We start from the raw sequence: 18,519 nt of genomic DNA, 5'->3' as shown, positions 1-18,519 counted from the left end.
ATTTGGATGAAACTTAGCATGATTGTTCCTTAGATTATCCTGCACAAAGTGTGTGCTTCGATGTTTGATCCGTCAAAAAACATGGCCGCCGTTACTTAAATAGAACATAGGGGTCAAATGCAGTTTTTGGCTTATATCTCAAAAACGAAAGCATTTAGAGCAAATCTGACAAGGGGTAAAAATGTTCAGTAGGTCAAGATCTATCAGCCCTGAAATTTTCAGATGAATCAAACAAACCATTGTTGGGTTGCTGTCACTTAATTGGTAATTTTAAGGAAATTTTGCAGTTTTTGGTCATTATCTTGAATATTATTATAGATAAAGATAAACTGTAAACAGCAAAAATGATCAGCAAAGTAAGATCTACAAATAAGTTAATATGACCAAAATTGTCAATTGACCCCTTAAGGAGTTATTGTCCTTTAATGACAATTTTTCACAATTTGTTCATCATATTTGCTAACTTTAAAAAATCTTCTCCTCTGAAACTACTCAATGGATTTGGATGAAACTTAGCATGATTGTTCCTTAGATTATCCTGCACAAAGTGTGTGCTTCGATGTTTGATCCGTCAAAAAACATGGCCGCCGTTACTTAAATAGAACATAGGGGTCAAATGCAGTTTTTGGCTTATATCTCAAAAACGAAAGCATTTAGAGCAAATCTGACAAGGGGTAAAAATGTTCAGTAGGTCAAGATCTATCAGCCCTGAAATTTTCAGATGAATCAAACAAACCATTGTTGGGTTGCTGTCACTTAATTGGTAATTTTAAGGAAATTTTGCAGTTTTTGGTCATTATCTTGAATATTATTATAGATAAAGATAAACTGTAAACAGCAAAAATGATCAGCAAAGTAAGATCTGCAAATAAGTTAATATGACCAAAATTGTCAATTAACTCCTTAAGGGGTTATTGTCCTTTAATGACAATTTTTCACAATTTGTTCATCATATTTGCTAACTTTAAAAAATCTTCTTCTCTGAAACTACTCAATGGATTTGGATGAAACTTAGCATGATTGTTCCTTAGATTATCCTGCACAAAGTGTGTGCTTCGATGTTTGATCCGTCAAAAAACATGGCCGCCGTTACTTAAATAGAACATAGGGGTCAAATGCAGTTTTTGGCTTATATCTCAAAAACGAAAGCATTTAGAGCAAATCTGACAAGGGGTAAAAATGTTCAGTAGGTCAAGATCTATCAGCCCTGAAATTTTCAGATGAATCAAACAAACCATTGTTGGGTTGCTGTCACTTAATTGGTAATTTTAAGGAAATTTTGCAGTTTTTGGTCATTATCTTGAATATTATTATAGATAAAGATAAACTGTAAACAGCAAAAATGATCAGCAAAGTAAGATCTACAAATAAGTTAATATGACCAAAATTGTCAATTGACCCCTTAAGGAGTTATTGTCCTTTAATGACAATTTTTCACAATTTGTTCATCATATTTGCTAACTTTAAAAAATCTTCTCCTCTGAAACTACTGAATGGATTTGGATGAAACTTAGCATGATTGTTCCTTAGATTATCATGCACAAAGTGTGTGCTTCGATTTTTGATCCGTCAAAAATTATGGCCGCCGTTACTTAAAATAGAACATAGGGGTCAAATGCAGTTTTTTGGCTTATATCTCAAAAACGAAAGCATTAAGAGCAAATCTGACATGGGGTAAAAATGTTCATTAGGTCAAGATCTATCAGCCCTGAAATTTTCAGATGAATCAAACAAACCATTGTTGGGTTGCTGCCACCTAATTGGTAATTTTAAGGAAATTTTGCAGTTTTTGGTCATTATCTTGAATATTATTATAGATAAAGATAAACTGTAAACAGCAAAAATGATCAGCAAAGTAAGATCTGCAAATAAGTTAATATGACCAAAATTGTCAATTGACTCCTTAAGGGGTTATTGTCCTTTAATGACAATTTTTCACAATTTGTTCATCATATTTGCTAACTTTAAAAAATCTTCTTCTCTGAAACTACTCAATGGATTTGGATGAAACTTAGCATGATTGTTCCTTAGATTATCCTGCACAAAGTGTGTGCTTCGATGTTTGATCCGTCAAAAAACATGGCCGCCGTTACTTAAATAGAACATAGGGGTCAAATGCAGTTTTTGGCTTATATCTCAAAAACGAAAGCATTTAGAGCAAATCTGACAAGGGGTAAAAATGTTCAGTAGGTCAAGATCTATCAGCCCTGAAATTTTCAGATGAATCAAACAAACCATTGTTGGGTTGCTGTCACTTAATTGGTAATTTTAAGGAAATTTTGCAGTTTTTGGTCATTATCTTGAATATTATTATAGATAAAGATAAACTGTAAACAGCAAAAATGATCAGCAAAGTAAGATCTACAAATAAGTTAATATGACCAAAATTGTCAATTGACCCCTTAAGGAGTTATTGTCCTTTAATGACAATTTTTCACAATTTGTTCATCATATTTGCTAACTTTAAAAAATCTTCTCCTCTGAAACTACTGAATGGATTTGGATGAAACTTAGCATGATTGTTCCTTAGATTATCATGCACAAAGTGTGTGCTTCGATTTTTGATCCGTCAAAAATTATGGCCGCCGTTACTTAAAATAGAACATAGGGGTCAAATGCAGTTTTTTGGCTTATATCTCAAAAACGAAAGCATTAAGAGCAAATCTGACATGGGGTAAAAATGTTCATTAGGTCAAGATCTATCAGCCCTGAAATTTTCAGATGAATCAAACAAACCATTGTTGGGTTGCTGCCACCTAATTGGTAATTTTAAGGAAATTTTGCAGTTTTTGGTCATTATCTTGAATATTATTATAGATAAAGATAAACTGTAAACAGCAAAAATGATCAGCAAAGTAAGATCTGCAAATAAGTTAATATGACCAAAATTGTCAATTGACTCCTTAAGGGGTTATTGTCCTTTAATGACAATTTTTCACAATTTGTTCATCATATTTGCTAACTTTAAAAAATCTTCTCCTCTGAAACTACTCAATGGATTTGGATGAAACTTAGCATGATTGTTCCTTAGATTATCCTGCACAAAGTGTGTGCTTCGATGTTTGATCCGTCAAAAAACATGGCCGCCGTTACTTAAATAGAACATAGGGGTCAAATGCAGTTTTTGGCTTATATCTCAAAAACGAAAGCATTTAGAGCAAATCTGACAAGGGGTAAAAATGTTCAGTAGGTCAAGATCTATCAGCCCTGAAATTTTCAGATGAATCAAACAAACCATTGTTGGGTTGCTGTCACTTAATTGGTAATTTTAAGGAAATTTTGCAGTTTTTGGTCATTATCTTGAATATTATTATAGATAAAGATAAACTGTAAACAGCAAAAATGATCAGCAAAGTAAGATCTACAAATAAGTTAATATGACCAAAATTGTCAATTGACCCCTTAAGGAGTTATTGTCCTTTAATGACAATTTTTCACAATTTGTTCATCATATTTGCTAACTTTAAAAAATCTTCTCCTCTGAAACTACTGAATGGATTTGGATGAAACTTAGCATGATTGTTCCTTAGATTATCATGCACAAAGTGTGTGCTTCGATTTTTGATCCGTCAAAAATTATGGCCGCCGTTACTTAAAATAGAACATAGGGGTCAAATGCAGTTTTTTGGCTTATATCTCAAAAACGAAAGCATTAAGAGCAAATCTGACATTGGGTAAAAATGTTCATTAGGTCAAGATCTATCAGCCCTGAAATTTTCAGATGAATCAAACAAACCATTGTTGGGTTGCTGCCACTTAATTGGTAATTTTAAGGAAATTTTGCAGTTTTTGGTCATTATCTTGAATATTATTATAGATAAAGATAAACTGTCAACAGCAAAAATGATCAGCAAAGTAAGATCTACAAATAAGTTAATATGACCAAAATTGTCAATTGACCCCTTAAGGAGTTATTGTCCTTTAATGACAATTTTTCACAATTTGTTCATCATATTTGCTAACTTTAAAAAATCTTCTCCTCTGAAACTACTGAATGGATTTGGATGAAACTTAGCATGATTGTTCCTTAGATTATCATGCACAAAGTGTGTGCTTCGATTTTTGATCCGTCAAAAATTATGGCCGCCGTTACTTAAAATAGAACATAGGGGTCAAATGCAGTTTTTTGGCTTATATCTCAAAAACGAAAGCATTAAGAGCAAATCTGACATGGGGTAAAAATGTTCATTAGGTCAAGATCTATCAGCCCTGAAATTTTCAGATGAATCAAACAAACCATTGTTGGGTTGCTGCCACTTAATTGGTAATTTTAAGGAAATTTTGCAGTTTTTGGTCATTATCTTGAATATTATTATAGATAAAGATAAACTGTAAACAGCAAAAATGATCAGCAAAGTAAGATCTGCAAATAAGTTAATATTACCAAAATTGTCAATTGACTCCTTAAGGGGTTATTGTCCTTTAATGACAATTTTTCACAATTTGTTCATCATATTTGCTAACTTTAAAAAATCTTCTCCTCTGAAACTACTCAATGGATTTGGATGAAACTTAGCATGATTGTTCCTTAGATTATCCTGCACAAAGTGTGTGCTTCGATGTTTGATCCGTCAAAAAACATGGCCGCCGTTACTTAAATAGAACATAGGGGTCAAATGCAGTTTTTGGCTTATATCTCAAAAACGAAAGCATTTAGAGCAAATCTGACAAGTGGTAAAAATGTTCAGTAGGTCAAGATCTATCAGCCCTGAAATTTTCAGATGAATCAAACAAACCATTGTTGGGTTGCTGCCACTTAATTGGTAATTTTAAGGAAATTTTGCAGTTTTTGGTCATTATCTTGAATATTATTATAGATAAAGATAAACTGTAAACAGCAAAAATGATCAGCAAAGTAAGATCTGCAAATAAGTTAATATGACCAAAATTGTCAATTGACTCCTTAAGGGGTTATTGTCCTTTAATGACAATTTTTCACAATTTGTTCATCATATTTGCTAACTTTAAAAAATCTTCTCCTCTGAAACTACTCAATGGATTTGGATGAAACTTAGCATGATTGTTCCTTAGATTATCCTGCACAAAGTGTGTGCTTCGATGTTTGATCCGTCAAAAAACATGGCCGCCGTTACTTAAATAGAACATAGGGGTCAAATGCAGTTTTTGGCTTATATCTCAAAAACGAAAGCATTTAGAGCAAATCTGACAAGGGGTAAAAATGTTCAGTAGGTCAAGATCTATCAGCCCTGAAATTTTCAGATGAATCAAACAAACCATTGTTGGGTTGCTGTCACTTAATTGGTAATTTTAAGGAAATTTTGCAGTTTTTGGTCATTATCTTGAATATTATTATAGATAAAGATAAACTGTAAACAGCAAAAATGATCAGCAAAGTAAGATCTACAAATAAGTTAATATGACCAAAATTGTCAATTGACCCCTTAAGGAGTTATTGTCCTTTAATGACAATTTTTCACAATTTGTTCATCATATTTGCTAACTTTAAAAAATCTTCTCCTCTGAAACTACTGAATGGATTTGGATGAAACTTAGCATGATTGTTCCTTAGATTATCATGCACAAAGTGTGTGCTTCGATTTTTGATCCGTCAAAAATTATGGCCGCCGTTACTTAAAATAGAACATAGGGGTCAAATGCAGTTTTTTGGCTTATATCTCAAAAACGAAAGCATTAAGAGCAAATCTGACATGGGGTAAAAATGTTCATTAGGTCAAGATCTATCAGCCCTGAAATTTTCAGATGAATCAAACAAACCATTGTTGGGTTGCTGCCACTTAACTGGTAATTTTAAGGAAATTTTGCAGTTTTTGGTCATTATCTTGAATATTATTATAGATAAAGATAAACTGTAAACAGCAAAAATGATCAGCAAAGTAAGATCTACAAATAAGTTAATATGACCAAAATTGTCAATTGACCCCTTAAGGAGTTATTGTCCTTTAATGACAATTTTTCACAATTTGTTCATCATATTTGCTAACTTTAAAAAATCTTCTCCTCTGAAACTACTGAATGGATTTGGATGAAACTTAGCATGATTGTTCCTTAGATTATCATGCACAAAGTGTGTGCTTCGATTTTTGATCCGTCAAAAATTATGGCCGCCGTTACTTAAAATAGAACATAGGGGTCAAATGCAGTTTTTTGGCTTATATCTCAAAAACGAAAGCATTAAGAGCAAATCTGACATGGGGTAAAAATGTTCATTAGGTCAAGATCTATCAGCCCTGAAATTTTCAGATGAATCAAACAAACCATTGTTGGGTTGCTGCCACTTAACTGGTAATTTTAAGGAAATTTTGCAGTTTTTGGTCATTATCTTGAATATTATTATAGATAAAGATAAACTGTAAACAGCAAAAATGATCAGCAAAGTAAGATCTACAAATAAGTTAATATGACCAAAATTGTCAATTGACCCCTTAAGGAGTTATTGTCCTTTAATGACAATTTTTCACAATTTGTTCATCATATTTGCTAACTTTAAAAAATCTTCTCCTCTGAAACTACTGAATGGATTTGGATGAAACTTAGCATGATTGTTCCTTAGATTATCATGCACAAAGTGTGTGCTTCGATTTTTGATCCGTCAAAAATTATGGCCGCCGTTACTTAAAATAGAACATAGGGGTCAAATGCAGTTTTTTGGCTTATATCTCAAAAACGAAAGCATTAAGAGCAAATCTGACATGGGGTAAAAATGTTCATTAGGTCAAGATCTATCAGCCCTGAAATTTTCAGATGAATCAAACAAACCATTGTTGGGTTGCTGCCACTTAATTGGTAATTTTAAGGAAATTTTGCAGTTTTTGGTCATTATCTTGAATATTATTATAGATAAAGATAAACTGTAAACAGCAAAAATGATCAGCAAAGTAAGATCTGCAAATAAGTTAATATGACCAAAATTGTCAATTGACTCCTTAAGGGGTTATTGTCCTTTAATGACAATTTTTCACAATTTGTTCATCATATTTGCTAACTTTAAAAAATCTTCTCCTCTGAAACTACTCAATGGATTTGGATGAAACTTAGCATGATTGTTCCTTAGATTATCCTGCACAAAGTGTGTGCTTCGATGTTTGATCCGTAAAAAAACATGGCCGCCGTTACTTAAATAGAACATAGGGGTCAAATGCAGTTTTTGGCTTATATCTCAAAAACGAAAGCATTTAGAGCAAATCTGACAAGGGGTAAAAATGTTCAGTAGGTCAAGATCTATCAGCCCTGAAATTTTCAGATGAATCAAACAAACCATTGTTGGGTTGCTGTCACTTAATTGGTAATTTTAAGGAAATTTTGCAGTTTTTGGTCATTATCTTGAATATTATTATAGATAAAGATAAACTGTAAACAGCAAAAATTATCAGCAAAGTAAGATCTACAAATAAGTTAATATGACCAAAATTGTCAATTGACCCCTTAAGGAGTTATTGTCCTTTAATGACAATTTTTCACAATTTGTTCATCATATTTGCTAACTTTAAAAAATCTTCTCCTCTGAAACTACTGAATGGATTTGGATGAAACTTAGCATGATTGTTCCTTAGATTATCATGCACAAAGTGTGTGCTTCGATTTTTGATCCGTCAAAAATTATGGCCGCCGTTACTTAAAATAGAACATAGGGGTCAAATGCAGTTTTTTGGCTTATATCTCAAAAACGAAAGCATTAAGAGCAAATCTGACATGGGGTAAAAATGTTCATTAGGTCAAGATCTATCAGCCCTGAAATTTTCAGATGAATCAAACAAACCATTGTTGGGTTGCTGCCACTTAATTGGTAATTTTAAGGAAATTTTGCAGTTTTTGGTCATTATCTTGAATATTATTATAGATAAAGATAAACTGTCAACAGCAAAAATGATCAGCAAAGTAAGATCTACAAATAAGTTAATATGACCAAAATTGTCAATTGACCCCTTAAGGAGTTATTGTCCTTTAATGACAATTTTTCACAATTTGTTCATCATATTTGCTAACTTTAAAAAATCTTCTCCTCTGAAACTACTGAATGGATTTGGATGAAACTTAGCATGATTGTTCCTTAGATTATCATGCACAAAGTGTGTGCTTCGATTTTTGATCCGTCAAAAATTATGGCCGCCGTTACTTAAAATAGAACATAGGGGTCAAATGCAGTTTTTTGGCTTATATCTCAAAAACGAAAGCATTTAGAGCAAATATGACATGGGGTAAAAATGTTCATTAGGTCAAGATCTATCAGCCCTGAAATTTTCAGATGAATCAAACAAACCATTGTTGGGTTGCTGCCACTTAATTGGTAATTTTAAGGAAATTTTGCAGTTTTTGGTCATTATCTTGAATATTATTATAGATAAAGATAAACTGTAAACAGCAAAAATGATCAGCAAAGTAAGATCTGCAAATAAGTTAATATGACCAAAATTGTCAATTGACTCCTTAAGGGGTTATTGTCCTTTAATGACAATTTTTCACAATTTGTTCATCATATTTTCTAACTTTAAAAAATCTTCTCCTCTGAAACTACTCAATGGATTTGGATGAAACTTAGCATGATTGTTCCTTAGATTATCCTGCACAAAGTGTGTGCTTCGATGTTTGATCCGTCAAAAAACATGGCCGCCGTTACTTAAATAGAACATAGGGGTCAAATGCAGTTTTTGGCTTATATCTCAAAAACGAAAGCATTTAGAGCAAATCTGACATGGGGTAAAAATGTTCAGTAGGTCAAGATCTATCAGCCCTGAAATTTTCAGATGAATCAAACAAACCATTGTTGGGTTGCTGTCACTTAATTGGTAATTTTAAGGAAATTTTGCAGTTTTTGGTCATTATCTTGAATATTATTATAGATAAAGATAAACTGTAAACAGCAAAAATGATCAGCAAAGTAAGATCTACAAATAAGTTAATATGACCAAAATTGTCAATTGACCCCTTAAGGAGTTATTGTCCTTTAATGACAATTTTTCACAATTTGTTCATCATATTTGCTAACTTTAAAAAATCTTCTCCTCTGAAACTACTGAATGGATTTGGATGAAACTTAGCATGATTGTTCCTTAGATTATCATGCACAAAGTGTGTGCTTCGATTTTTGATCCGTCAAAAATTATGGCCGCCGTTACTTAAAATAGAACATAGGGGTCAAATGCAGTTTTTTGGCTTATATCTCAAAAACGAAAGCATTAAGAGCAAATCTGACATGGGGTAAAAATGTTCATTAGGTCAAGATCTATCAGCCCTGAAATTTTCAGATGAATCAAACAAACCATTGTTGGGTTGCTGCCACTTAATTGGTAATTTTAAGGAAATTTTGCAGTTTTTGGTCATTATCTTGAATATTATTATAGATAAAGATAAACTGTAAACAGCAAAAATGATCAGCAAAGTAAGATCTGCAAATAAGTTAATATGACCAAAATTGTCAATTGACTCCTTAAGGGGTTATTGTCCTTTAATGACAATTTTTCACAATTTGTTCATCATATTTGCTAACTTTAAAAAATCTTCTCCTCTGAAACTACTCAATGGATTTGGATGAAACTTAGCATGATTGTTCCTTAGATTATCCTGCACAAAGTGTGTGCTTCGATGTTTGATCCGTCAAAAAACATGGCCGCCGTTACTTAAATAGAACATAGGGGTCAAATGCAGTTTTTGGCTTATATCTCAAAAACGAAAGCATTTAGAGCAAATCTGACAAGGGGTAAAAATGTTCAGTAGGTCAAGATCTATCAGCCCTGAAATTTTCAGATGAATCAAACAAACCATTGTTGGGTTGCTGTCACTTAATTGGTAATTTTAAGGAAATTTTGCAGTTTTTGGTCATTATCTTGAATATTATTATAGATAAAGATAAACTGTAAACAGCAAAAATGATCAGCAAAGTAAGATCTACAAATAAGTTAATATGACCAAAATTGTCAATTGACTCCTTAAGGGGTTATTGTCCTTTAATGACAATTTTTCACAATTTGTTCATCATATTTGCTAACTTTAAAAAATCTTCTCCTCTGAAACTACTCAATGGATTTGGATGAAACTTAGCATGATTGTTCCTTAGATTATCCTGCACAAAGTGTGTGCTTCGATGTTTGATCCGTCAAAAAACATGGCCGCCGTTACTTAAATAGAACATAGGGGTCAAATGCAGTTTTTGGCTTATATCTCAAAAACGAAAGCATTTAGAGCAAATCTGACAAGGGGTAAAAATGTTCAGTAGGTCAAGATCTATCAGCCCTGAAATTTTCAGATGAATCAAACAAACCATTGTTGGGTTGCTGTCACTTAATTGGTAATTTTAAGGAAATTTTGCAGTTTTTGGTCATTATCTTGAATATTATTATAGATAAAGATAAACTGTAAACAGCAAAAATGATCAGCAAAGTAAGATCTACAAATAAGTTAATATGACCAAAATTGTCAATTGACCCCTTAAGGAGTTATTGTCCTTTAATGACAATTTTTCACAATTTGTTCATCATATTTGCTAACTTTAAAAAAATCTTCTCCTCTGAAACTACTGAATGGATTTGGATGAAACTTAGCATGATTGTTCCTTAGATTATCATGCACAAAGTGTGTGCTTCGATTTTTGATCCGTCAAAAATTATGGCCGCCGTTACTTAAAATAGAACATAGGGGTCAAATGCAGTTTTTTGGCTTATATCTCAAAAACGAAAGCATTAAGAGCAAATCTGACATGGGGTAAAAATGTTCATTAGGTCAAGATCTATCAGCCCTGAAATTTTCAGATGAATCAAACAAACCATTGTTGGGTTGCTGCCACTTAATTGGTAATTTTAAGGAAATTTTGCAGTTTTTGGTCATTATCTTGAATATCATTATAGATAAAGATAAACTGTCAACAGCAAAAATGATCAGCAAAGTAAGATCTACAAATAAGTTAATATGACCAAAATTGTCAATTGACCCCTTAAGGAGTTATTGTCCTTTAATGACAATTTTTCACAATTTGTTCATCATATTTGCTAACTTTAAAAAATCTTCTCCTCTAAAACTACTAAACCAAATTCAACCAAACTTCAACTGAATGATCAGTAGGGTGTATAAAATAAAGTTTGTGCTTTATTTTTTTATTTCGTCAAAAAACATGGCCGTCATGGCTAAAAATAGAAGACAGGGTAAAATGCAGTTTTTGGCTTATATCTCAAAAACTCCAGCATTTAGAGCAAATAAGACAAGAAGTTAAAGTATTTATTAGGTCAAGGTCTACCTGTCCTGAAATTTTCAGCCGAATTGGGTAACTGGTTTTTCAGGTATAATGCCCCTGAATTGATGATTTTAAAGAAATTTTGCAGCTTTTGGTTATTATCTTGAATATTATTATAGATACAGATGAACTGTTAATAGCAAAAATGTTAAGCAAAGTAAGATCAACAAATAAGTCATTTGACCAAAATTGTCAATTGACCCCTTAAGGAGTTATTGCCCTTTAAAGACTTTTTTCACAATTTGTTCATCATGTTGACTTACTTTAAAAAATCTTCTCCTTTGAAACTGCTGTATCAATTTTAGCCAAACTTAGGCTAAATGAGTTTCAGAGTATCTAGTATAAATTTTATATTTCATTTCCTTGTATGTCAGAAACATAGCTCCTATGGCTAAAATAGAACATAGGAGAAAATGATTTTTTTTTTGCTTTTGAAGAAAATAGGACGATTCAAAGAACATTTAAATAAATTGAAAAACCAAAATAATCATTGATGAGAGATTTAACCAAAAAAATTAAGGTGAGCGATTCAGGCTCTTGAGAGCCTCTTGTTTTTAAACAGTATTACTTGCACGCTAAGTTTAAACCATAATGATTATAATTTATCATAATGTGATTTTAATGTTTTTCAATTACTCGAAAGAGTCTCAGAAGCTTAACAATGACATTTTAAGTTTTGGCTTCGTGCAAACAAAGCTTTAAGAAATCTGCGATCTCACTAATTTTTGTCTTTGTTTTAATGACTTGTTAATGAAGTTTTACAAAACTTTGAATTCATTGAAAAACTAAGGCTTTTCTTATCCCAGACATATATTAATGAAACAGTAATATACCGCTGTTTTCATAAATCGTTACTTTAACCTTTTTTATCCTCAATGCTCTTCAACTTTGTACTTGTTTGGCTTTTAAATATTTTGATATGAGCGTCACCGATGAGTCTTATTTAGACGTTACGCGCGTCTGGTGTACTACATCATAATCCTGGTACCTTTGATAACTATAAGGTCGTTAAAGAGCAACATGTTTTTCTGTATATATCTGTTACATCATCTGCACAACAGTGATATCTCTTCACCTAGAAGTCAAAAGATATATTGGAAGTTGAGTCTGCTTTTTTTTTATCTTTACCATTAATTGATGATTGAAATCAACCACAAAAATAACACGAAGTTTTAGATTTAAACAATGAAATCACTTAACGCTCTTCAACTTCGTACTCTAGTTTTGCTTTTTTAACTTTTTATTCGAGCGTCACTGATAAGTCTTTTGTAGACGCCACAACGCGCCTGGCACAAAACAAAATTCAAGTCCTGGTATCTAGGATAAGTTTATTTACATTCTAAAATAAACATAAAATTAATGAATTTAATGATAGCACATTAGAGTTGAAAAAAAGGTAACTATCAACACCATTTACTTAAATTCAGACATGAAGTCATTATATGTATTGCCTTCCTCTGCAGTAAAGGATACACGAATAAGCTTTTGGGATTTAAAAGATTGAATATAATAATAATACATAGAATTATTGCAAATCAGAAAACTATCAACTGGAGACAAATTGACTAAATGACGTGGCATTGGGTAACTTAATGATAAAATATGGTCTTCAAAATATGAGTGAAGCCATAACACATACTGGCAGCTCTTCAAAGACTGAACTCAACAAATCATTAGGTCTTTTCAGTATTTTAATCAATGTTTATGCTTTTCCACAGCAATATATTCAGTACTGTTCAGACAGTTCGCTGCTTGCAGTGGATCAAGATCGGTTTAGAATCTGCTATTTACCTGTTCTGCTGATACGAACTGAATCGATTGCAATGGTATTTACTGAATTGATTGCAATGGTACTTACTGAATTGATTGCAATGGTACTTACTGAATTGATTGCAATGGTACTTATTGAATTAATTGCAATGGTACTTACTGAATTGTTCAAACTTATCAGAACCTGTTAAGATCCAAATAACCGTTTTAGACCAAAATACGTTAACTAATGTGACCTTCCGAATTAGACTTCTTACCTACTTTGCACTTACATGACCAACATGACGGATTCCACATGTGGAGCAGAATAGTATTACCCTTCTTGAACACCTGAGATCATCCCAAGTTTTGTTTTAAAAACAAATCAAATAAATTCTTTTTTTAAGACATTTAAGACTGCTGCATTTTTTTGTGTCAGTCTGTGGTGTTTTTAATTTGTTTGTTCTTTTGTGATGAAAACCGTTTCAATTCTAAAAAAATCTTTCTTGTTCAATTTTCAGGGTCAGAAAATTTATATGACCGATAGTTTCCGAATTTAGTGATGTCTTAGGGTAAAACAAAAGTAGATAGTCCATTTTTGTTTGATGCTTTATTAATTTTTTTTAAAAGAGTAACTTTTGTCACACTTCCAGATCTCAGAACAACCTTAGTTTTTGGTATGGTTTGAATTGCCCAGTCCATAGTTTTCTATGATATATCAATACTAACAAAACGGTGGATTAAATGTAAAAAAATATTTTATTTTTCAAGTTATCGACTTTTATATTTGAAATTTCAACCTTGACCTTTGAATTATGAATTAAATTTTTGGCATTATCAACTTTAATTTGGAAATTTTCTACTTTAATCATTGAATGATCAACTCTTATCTTCGAATAAAATACTACTCATATATACATTTATCATGCTAAAAGTGTACTACACCACTTAAATAAGTTAAAAGCAAGTATAATATGATGAGCACAATATAGAATTTCCAATAAAAAAAATATAAATTGACGGTACTGATCATTGTTCAGTTAAACTATGAATCTACTATCCATTGTAATATTTCAGGATATCAGTAATTCTGAAACGCATAAGTAGCCATTTTGGAAATTTACTTTCGGTAATTTCCTTCCTATATTTGAATTTTTTTATCCTCAATGCTCTTCAACTTTGTACTTGTTTGGCTTTTAAATATTTTGATATGAGCGTCACCGATGAGTCTTATTTAGACGTTACGCGCGTCTGGTGTACTACATCATAATCCTGGTACCTTTGATAACTATAAGGTCGTTAAAGAGCAACATGTTTTTCTGTATATATCTGTTACATCATCTGCACAACAGTGATATCTCTTCACCTAGAAGTCAAAAGATATATTGGAAGTTGAGTCTGCTTTTTTTTTTATCTTTACCATTAATTGATGATTGAAATCAACCACAAAAATAACACGAAGTTTTAGATTTAAACAATGAAATCACTTAACGCTCTTCAACTTCGTACTCTAGTTTTGCTTTTTTAACTTTTTATTCGAGCGTCACTGATAAGTCTTTTGTAGACGCCACAACGCGCCTGGCACAAAACAAAATTCAAGTCCTGGTATCTAGGATAAGTTTATTTACATTCTAAAATAAACATAAAATTAATGAATTTAATGATAGCACATTAGAGTTGAAAAAAAGGTAACTATCAACACCATTTACTTAAATTCAGACATGAAGTCATTATATGTATTGCCTTCCTCTGCAGTAAAGGATACACGAATAAGCTTTTGGGATTTAAAAGATTGAATATAATAATAATACGTAGAATTATTGCAAATCAGAAAACTATCAACTGGAGACAAATTGACTAAATGACGTGGCATTGGGTAACTTAATGATAAAATATGGTCTTCAAAATATGAGTGAAGCCATAACATATACTGGCAGCTCTTCAAAGACTGAACTCAACAAATCATTAGGTCTTTTCAGTATTTTAATCAATGTTTATGCTTTTCCACAGCAATATATTCAGTACTGTTCAGACAGTTCGCTGCTTGCAGTGGATCAAGATCGGTTTAGAATCTGCTATTTACCTGTTCTGCTGATACGAACTGAATCGATTGCAATGGTATTTACTGAATTGATTGCAATGGTACTTACTGAATTGATTGCAATGGTACTTACTGAATTGATTGCAATGGTACTTATTGAATTAATTGCAATGGTACTTACTGAATTGTTCAAACTTATCAGAACCTGTTAAGATCCAAATAACCGTTTTAGACCAAAATACGTTAACTAATGTGACCTTCCGAATTAGACTTCTTACCTACTTTGCACTTACATGACCAACATGACGGATTCCACATGTGGAGCAGAATAGTATTACCCTTCTTGAACACCTGAGATCATCCCAAGTTTTGTTTTAAAAACAAATCAAATAAATTCTTTTTTTAAGACATTTAAGACTGCTGCATTTTTTTGTGTCAGTCTGTGGTGTTTTTAATTTGTTTGTTCTTTTGTGATGAAAACCGTTTCAATTCTAAAAAAATCTTTCTTGTTCAATTTTCAGGGTCAGAAAATTTATATGACCGATAGTTTCCGAATTTAGTGATGTCTTAGGGTAAAACAAAAGTAGATAGTCCATTTTTGTTTGATGCTTTATTAATTTTTTTTAAAAGAGTAACTTTTGTCACACTTCCAGATCTCAGAACAACCTTAGTTTTTGGTATGGTTTGAATTGCCCAGTCCATAGTTTTCTATGATATATCAATACTAACAAAACGGTGGATTAAATGTAAAAAAATATTTTATTTTTCAAGTTATCGACTTTTATATTTGAAATTTCAACCTTGACCTTTGAATTATGAATTAAATTTTTGGCATTATCAACTTTAATTTGGAAATTTTCTACTTTAATCATTGAATGATCAACTCTTATCTTCGAATAAAGTACTACTCATATATACATTTATCATGCTAAAAGTGTACTACACCACTTAAATAAGTTAAAAGCAAGTATAATATGATGAGCACAATATAGAATTTCCAATAAAAAAAATATAAATTGACGGTACTGATCATTGTTCAGTTAAACTATGAATCTACTATCCATTGTAATATTTCAGGATATCAGTAATTCTGAAACGCATAAGTAGCCATTTTGGAAATTTACTTTCGGTAATTTCCTTCCTATATTTGAATTAAAACTTTTTTTTATTCATTTGGCGGGTAATTTAATGCATGCATTGCAAGATATCATTAATTCCACGACGCACCCGGTCTCGCTGCTTTTCAAGTTCATTCGATTTATGTCTTCCTTGTTGATTTAGAATATTTGAACATCGGCGAACTAATGTCGCCACTGTTTACAATGCTCTATTTTATGAGTAAATGAATCTTTCCTTTTTTAATAGGAATAGATTCGTATAGATTCTACCACTGCATCGAATTTTGGCAATGGAAGAACTAATATCAAACGAAACACACGTCGATTAAATAATTTTATATAATGGGTGCAGAAATGGATATATTGACGCAACATTAGAGAAATATTTATCCGTAATGAAAAAATATCTGTTCTGGAGTATATAAATTCATCTCAATAGTTCACGTAGAGTGTGAATTGAAATATGAGTAACATATTAGAAATGCCAGAATTTTTTCTTCGATGTATCAATAAGACTACGTTATTTGTGTTTTGTTTTTTTAGTTTCTGCAGTAACAGATGAAAACAAAGCTTTACAATCGATTCAGATTGGTCTTTTCATTGGAGGTTTTCTTCTAGGAATAATGATGACAGCAGCTGTATGCTATTTAGCATGGAAAAGACGAAAACTACGGAAAAATAAAAGTATGAAATATTCATACTTCATTGGCTTTACGAAAAATTAATACGTTTGAGATACTCAAATAAACTCATCATAGATACCAGGATTAAAATTTTGCACCTAAACCAGACGCGAGTTTTGTCTACAAAATACTCATCAGTGAGGCTCGGATCAAAAACGTTACAAAGGACAAATAAAGTACGAAGTTAAAGAGTTTTCAGAACCAACATTATCTGGAGTTTTGCTAAATTCAGCTAAGGTTAATTTATAATTATGACCATATCAAGGACAATTCATTTCAAAACAGAAGTGTTTACTACTGGGCTGGCCATACCCTTGGGAATAATTTAAAAAAATTAAATGTCAGCGGAACTGTAAATAAAGGCAACAGTAGTATACCGCTGTTTAAAACTCGTTAATCCATGGACAAAAAACAAAATCGGGGTAACAAACTAAAACTATAAAGTAAAGTAATATTACCGTCATCAACTAAAATGCGTCTCTGACCTCATTTATCTGACATCTTAACTGCTAGACGCTTCATGACCAACTGTATCACTAGCCAAGTATTTTGCATGTTTTTTGTTCACACTAAAATTAATGATTCGGGGTTTTTATCTGTACATCTAGTAAATTTAGTATTTACGAAAATTTCCCCTATTTGGGAACAGAAGGATGCGTACATGTATGACCTTATAATATTCTAAGCCGTGCTAAGTACAACTTTCATACATTTTTTGTTTTAACCGCTCCTTAACTTTAAATTTTAATTTCTTTCTTATTTTTTTATTCGCCTTTGGAAAGTCACAGTGACATCAGAAATGAAATGTTACACTCTGTCGTAAAACATTCAATGAAATAGGAAAGACAAAAAATAAATCAAATTATTTTACGTTTTCATATCAAAACAAAATGGTAAAAAAATGGCTAGTGATTGATAAACGCTTTTTATTTTATACAAAACCGTTTATAATTTTGATTTGGTACTTTTACACTGAGTAAAATTTCAACGTATGCCTTTTCTTATGTTTCTGTTGCAATCAACTAGCACTATTTTAACTTCTTAAAACATTTAACTTGCCTACATGGTGACCTTCGCTATGTTATAATGGATAACAATATATGCACTTGTGTGATATCTATAAAATAATCATATTTGCAGGAAAAGAAAATATCACAGAAAAAACAAACAGGTATGTAAATTATACTACTATGCAGATGTGACAATTTATTCATCATAAAATTCTATTTTTAGGCGGGCAAACGACATTAAATGTCATTCAAAGGAAGGAAAAAAGCTTCCTATGAAAAGTATGTTCAACCAAAAATGCCTGCACGTATTCGAACATATTCAGTGAATTTGATTTTTTAGAAAATGATTTTATCTTCACAGGCAGAGTTTATCTTAAATTTGATTTGGCTATTATTTTTAGGTTCTTAATGGTCTTACAACTGTTCAAAGCGGTCTACAATGTAAAGCGTCATTATTTTTTTAATTTGTTTTAATGAAACATTACGAAATGAAAAGCAAATTCAAAGAAATAAGTTTAAAATTTTACCTCCATTAAGTGATGTGAAATAGAAATTCAGAGGACTCAATATATATATTTTTTCAACCGTAATCACTGGGTTGGCTTAAGATTCGAAAACCTGTCCTTCTGCGCTACATTTGTATAACACATGAAAGTACCGTATCTGCCTGTAAACTAATTGAAGGTACTTCGGTGTCCGTCTCGTGACCGTCATT

The 18,519-nt window shown here is 31.7% G+C and overlaps 2 protein-coding genes across 2 annotated transcripts in view; both read left to right on the top strand.

The window, feature by feature from the left end:
• LOC139482734 (receptor-type tyrosine-protein phosphatase epsilon-like) overlaps window positions 1–18,519 on the top strand; it is a 109,491-nt gene that overhangs the window by 29,271 nt on the left and 61,701 nt on the right. The window lies entirely within an intron of this gene.
• LOC139520676 (cell death abnormality protein 1-like) overlaps window positions 1–18,519 on the top strand; it is a 57,757-nt gene that overhangs the window by 7,537 nt on the left and 31,701 nt on the right. Inside the window, exon 4 of the mRNA XM_071313537.1 lies at window positions 16,655–16,795. Within this exon, the coding sequence (XP_071169638.1) occupies window positions 16,655–16,795 (141 nt within the window). The remainder of the gene's footprint in view (window positions 1–16,654; window positions 16,796–18,519) is intronic.

The sequence above is a fragment of the Mytilus edulis genome, chromosome 1 (genome assembly GCF_963676685.1).
Source record: "Mytilus edulis chromosome 1, xbMytEdul2.2, whole genome shotgun sequence".
Classification (NCBI taxonomy): Eukaryota; Metazoa; Mollusca; class Bivalvia; order Mytilida; family Mytilidae; genus Mytilus; species Mytilus edulis.
Note: the sequence above shows the minus strand (reverse complement) of the source record. Positions and strands in the feature narration are given on the sequence as shown.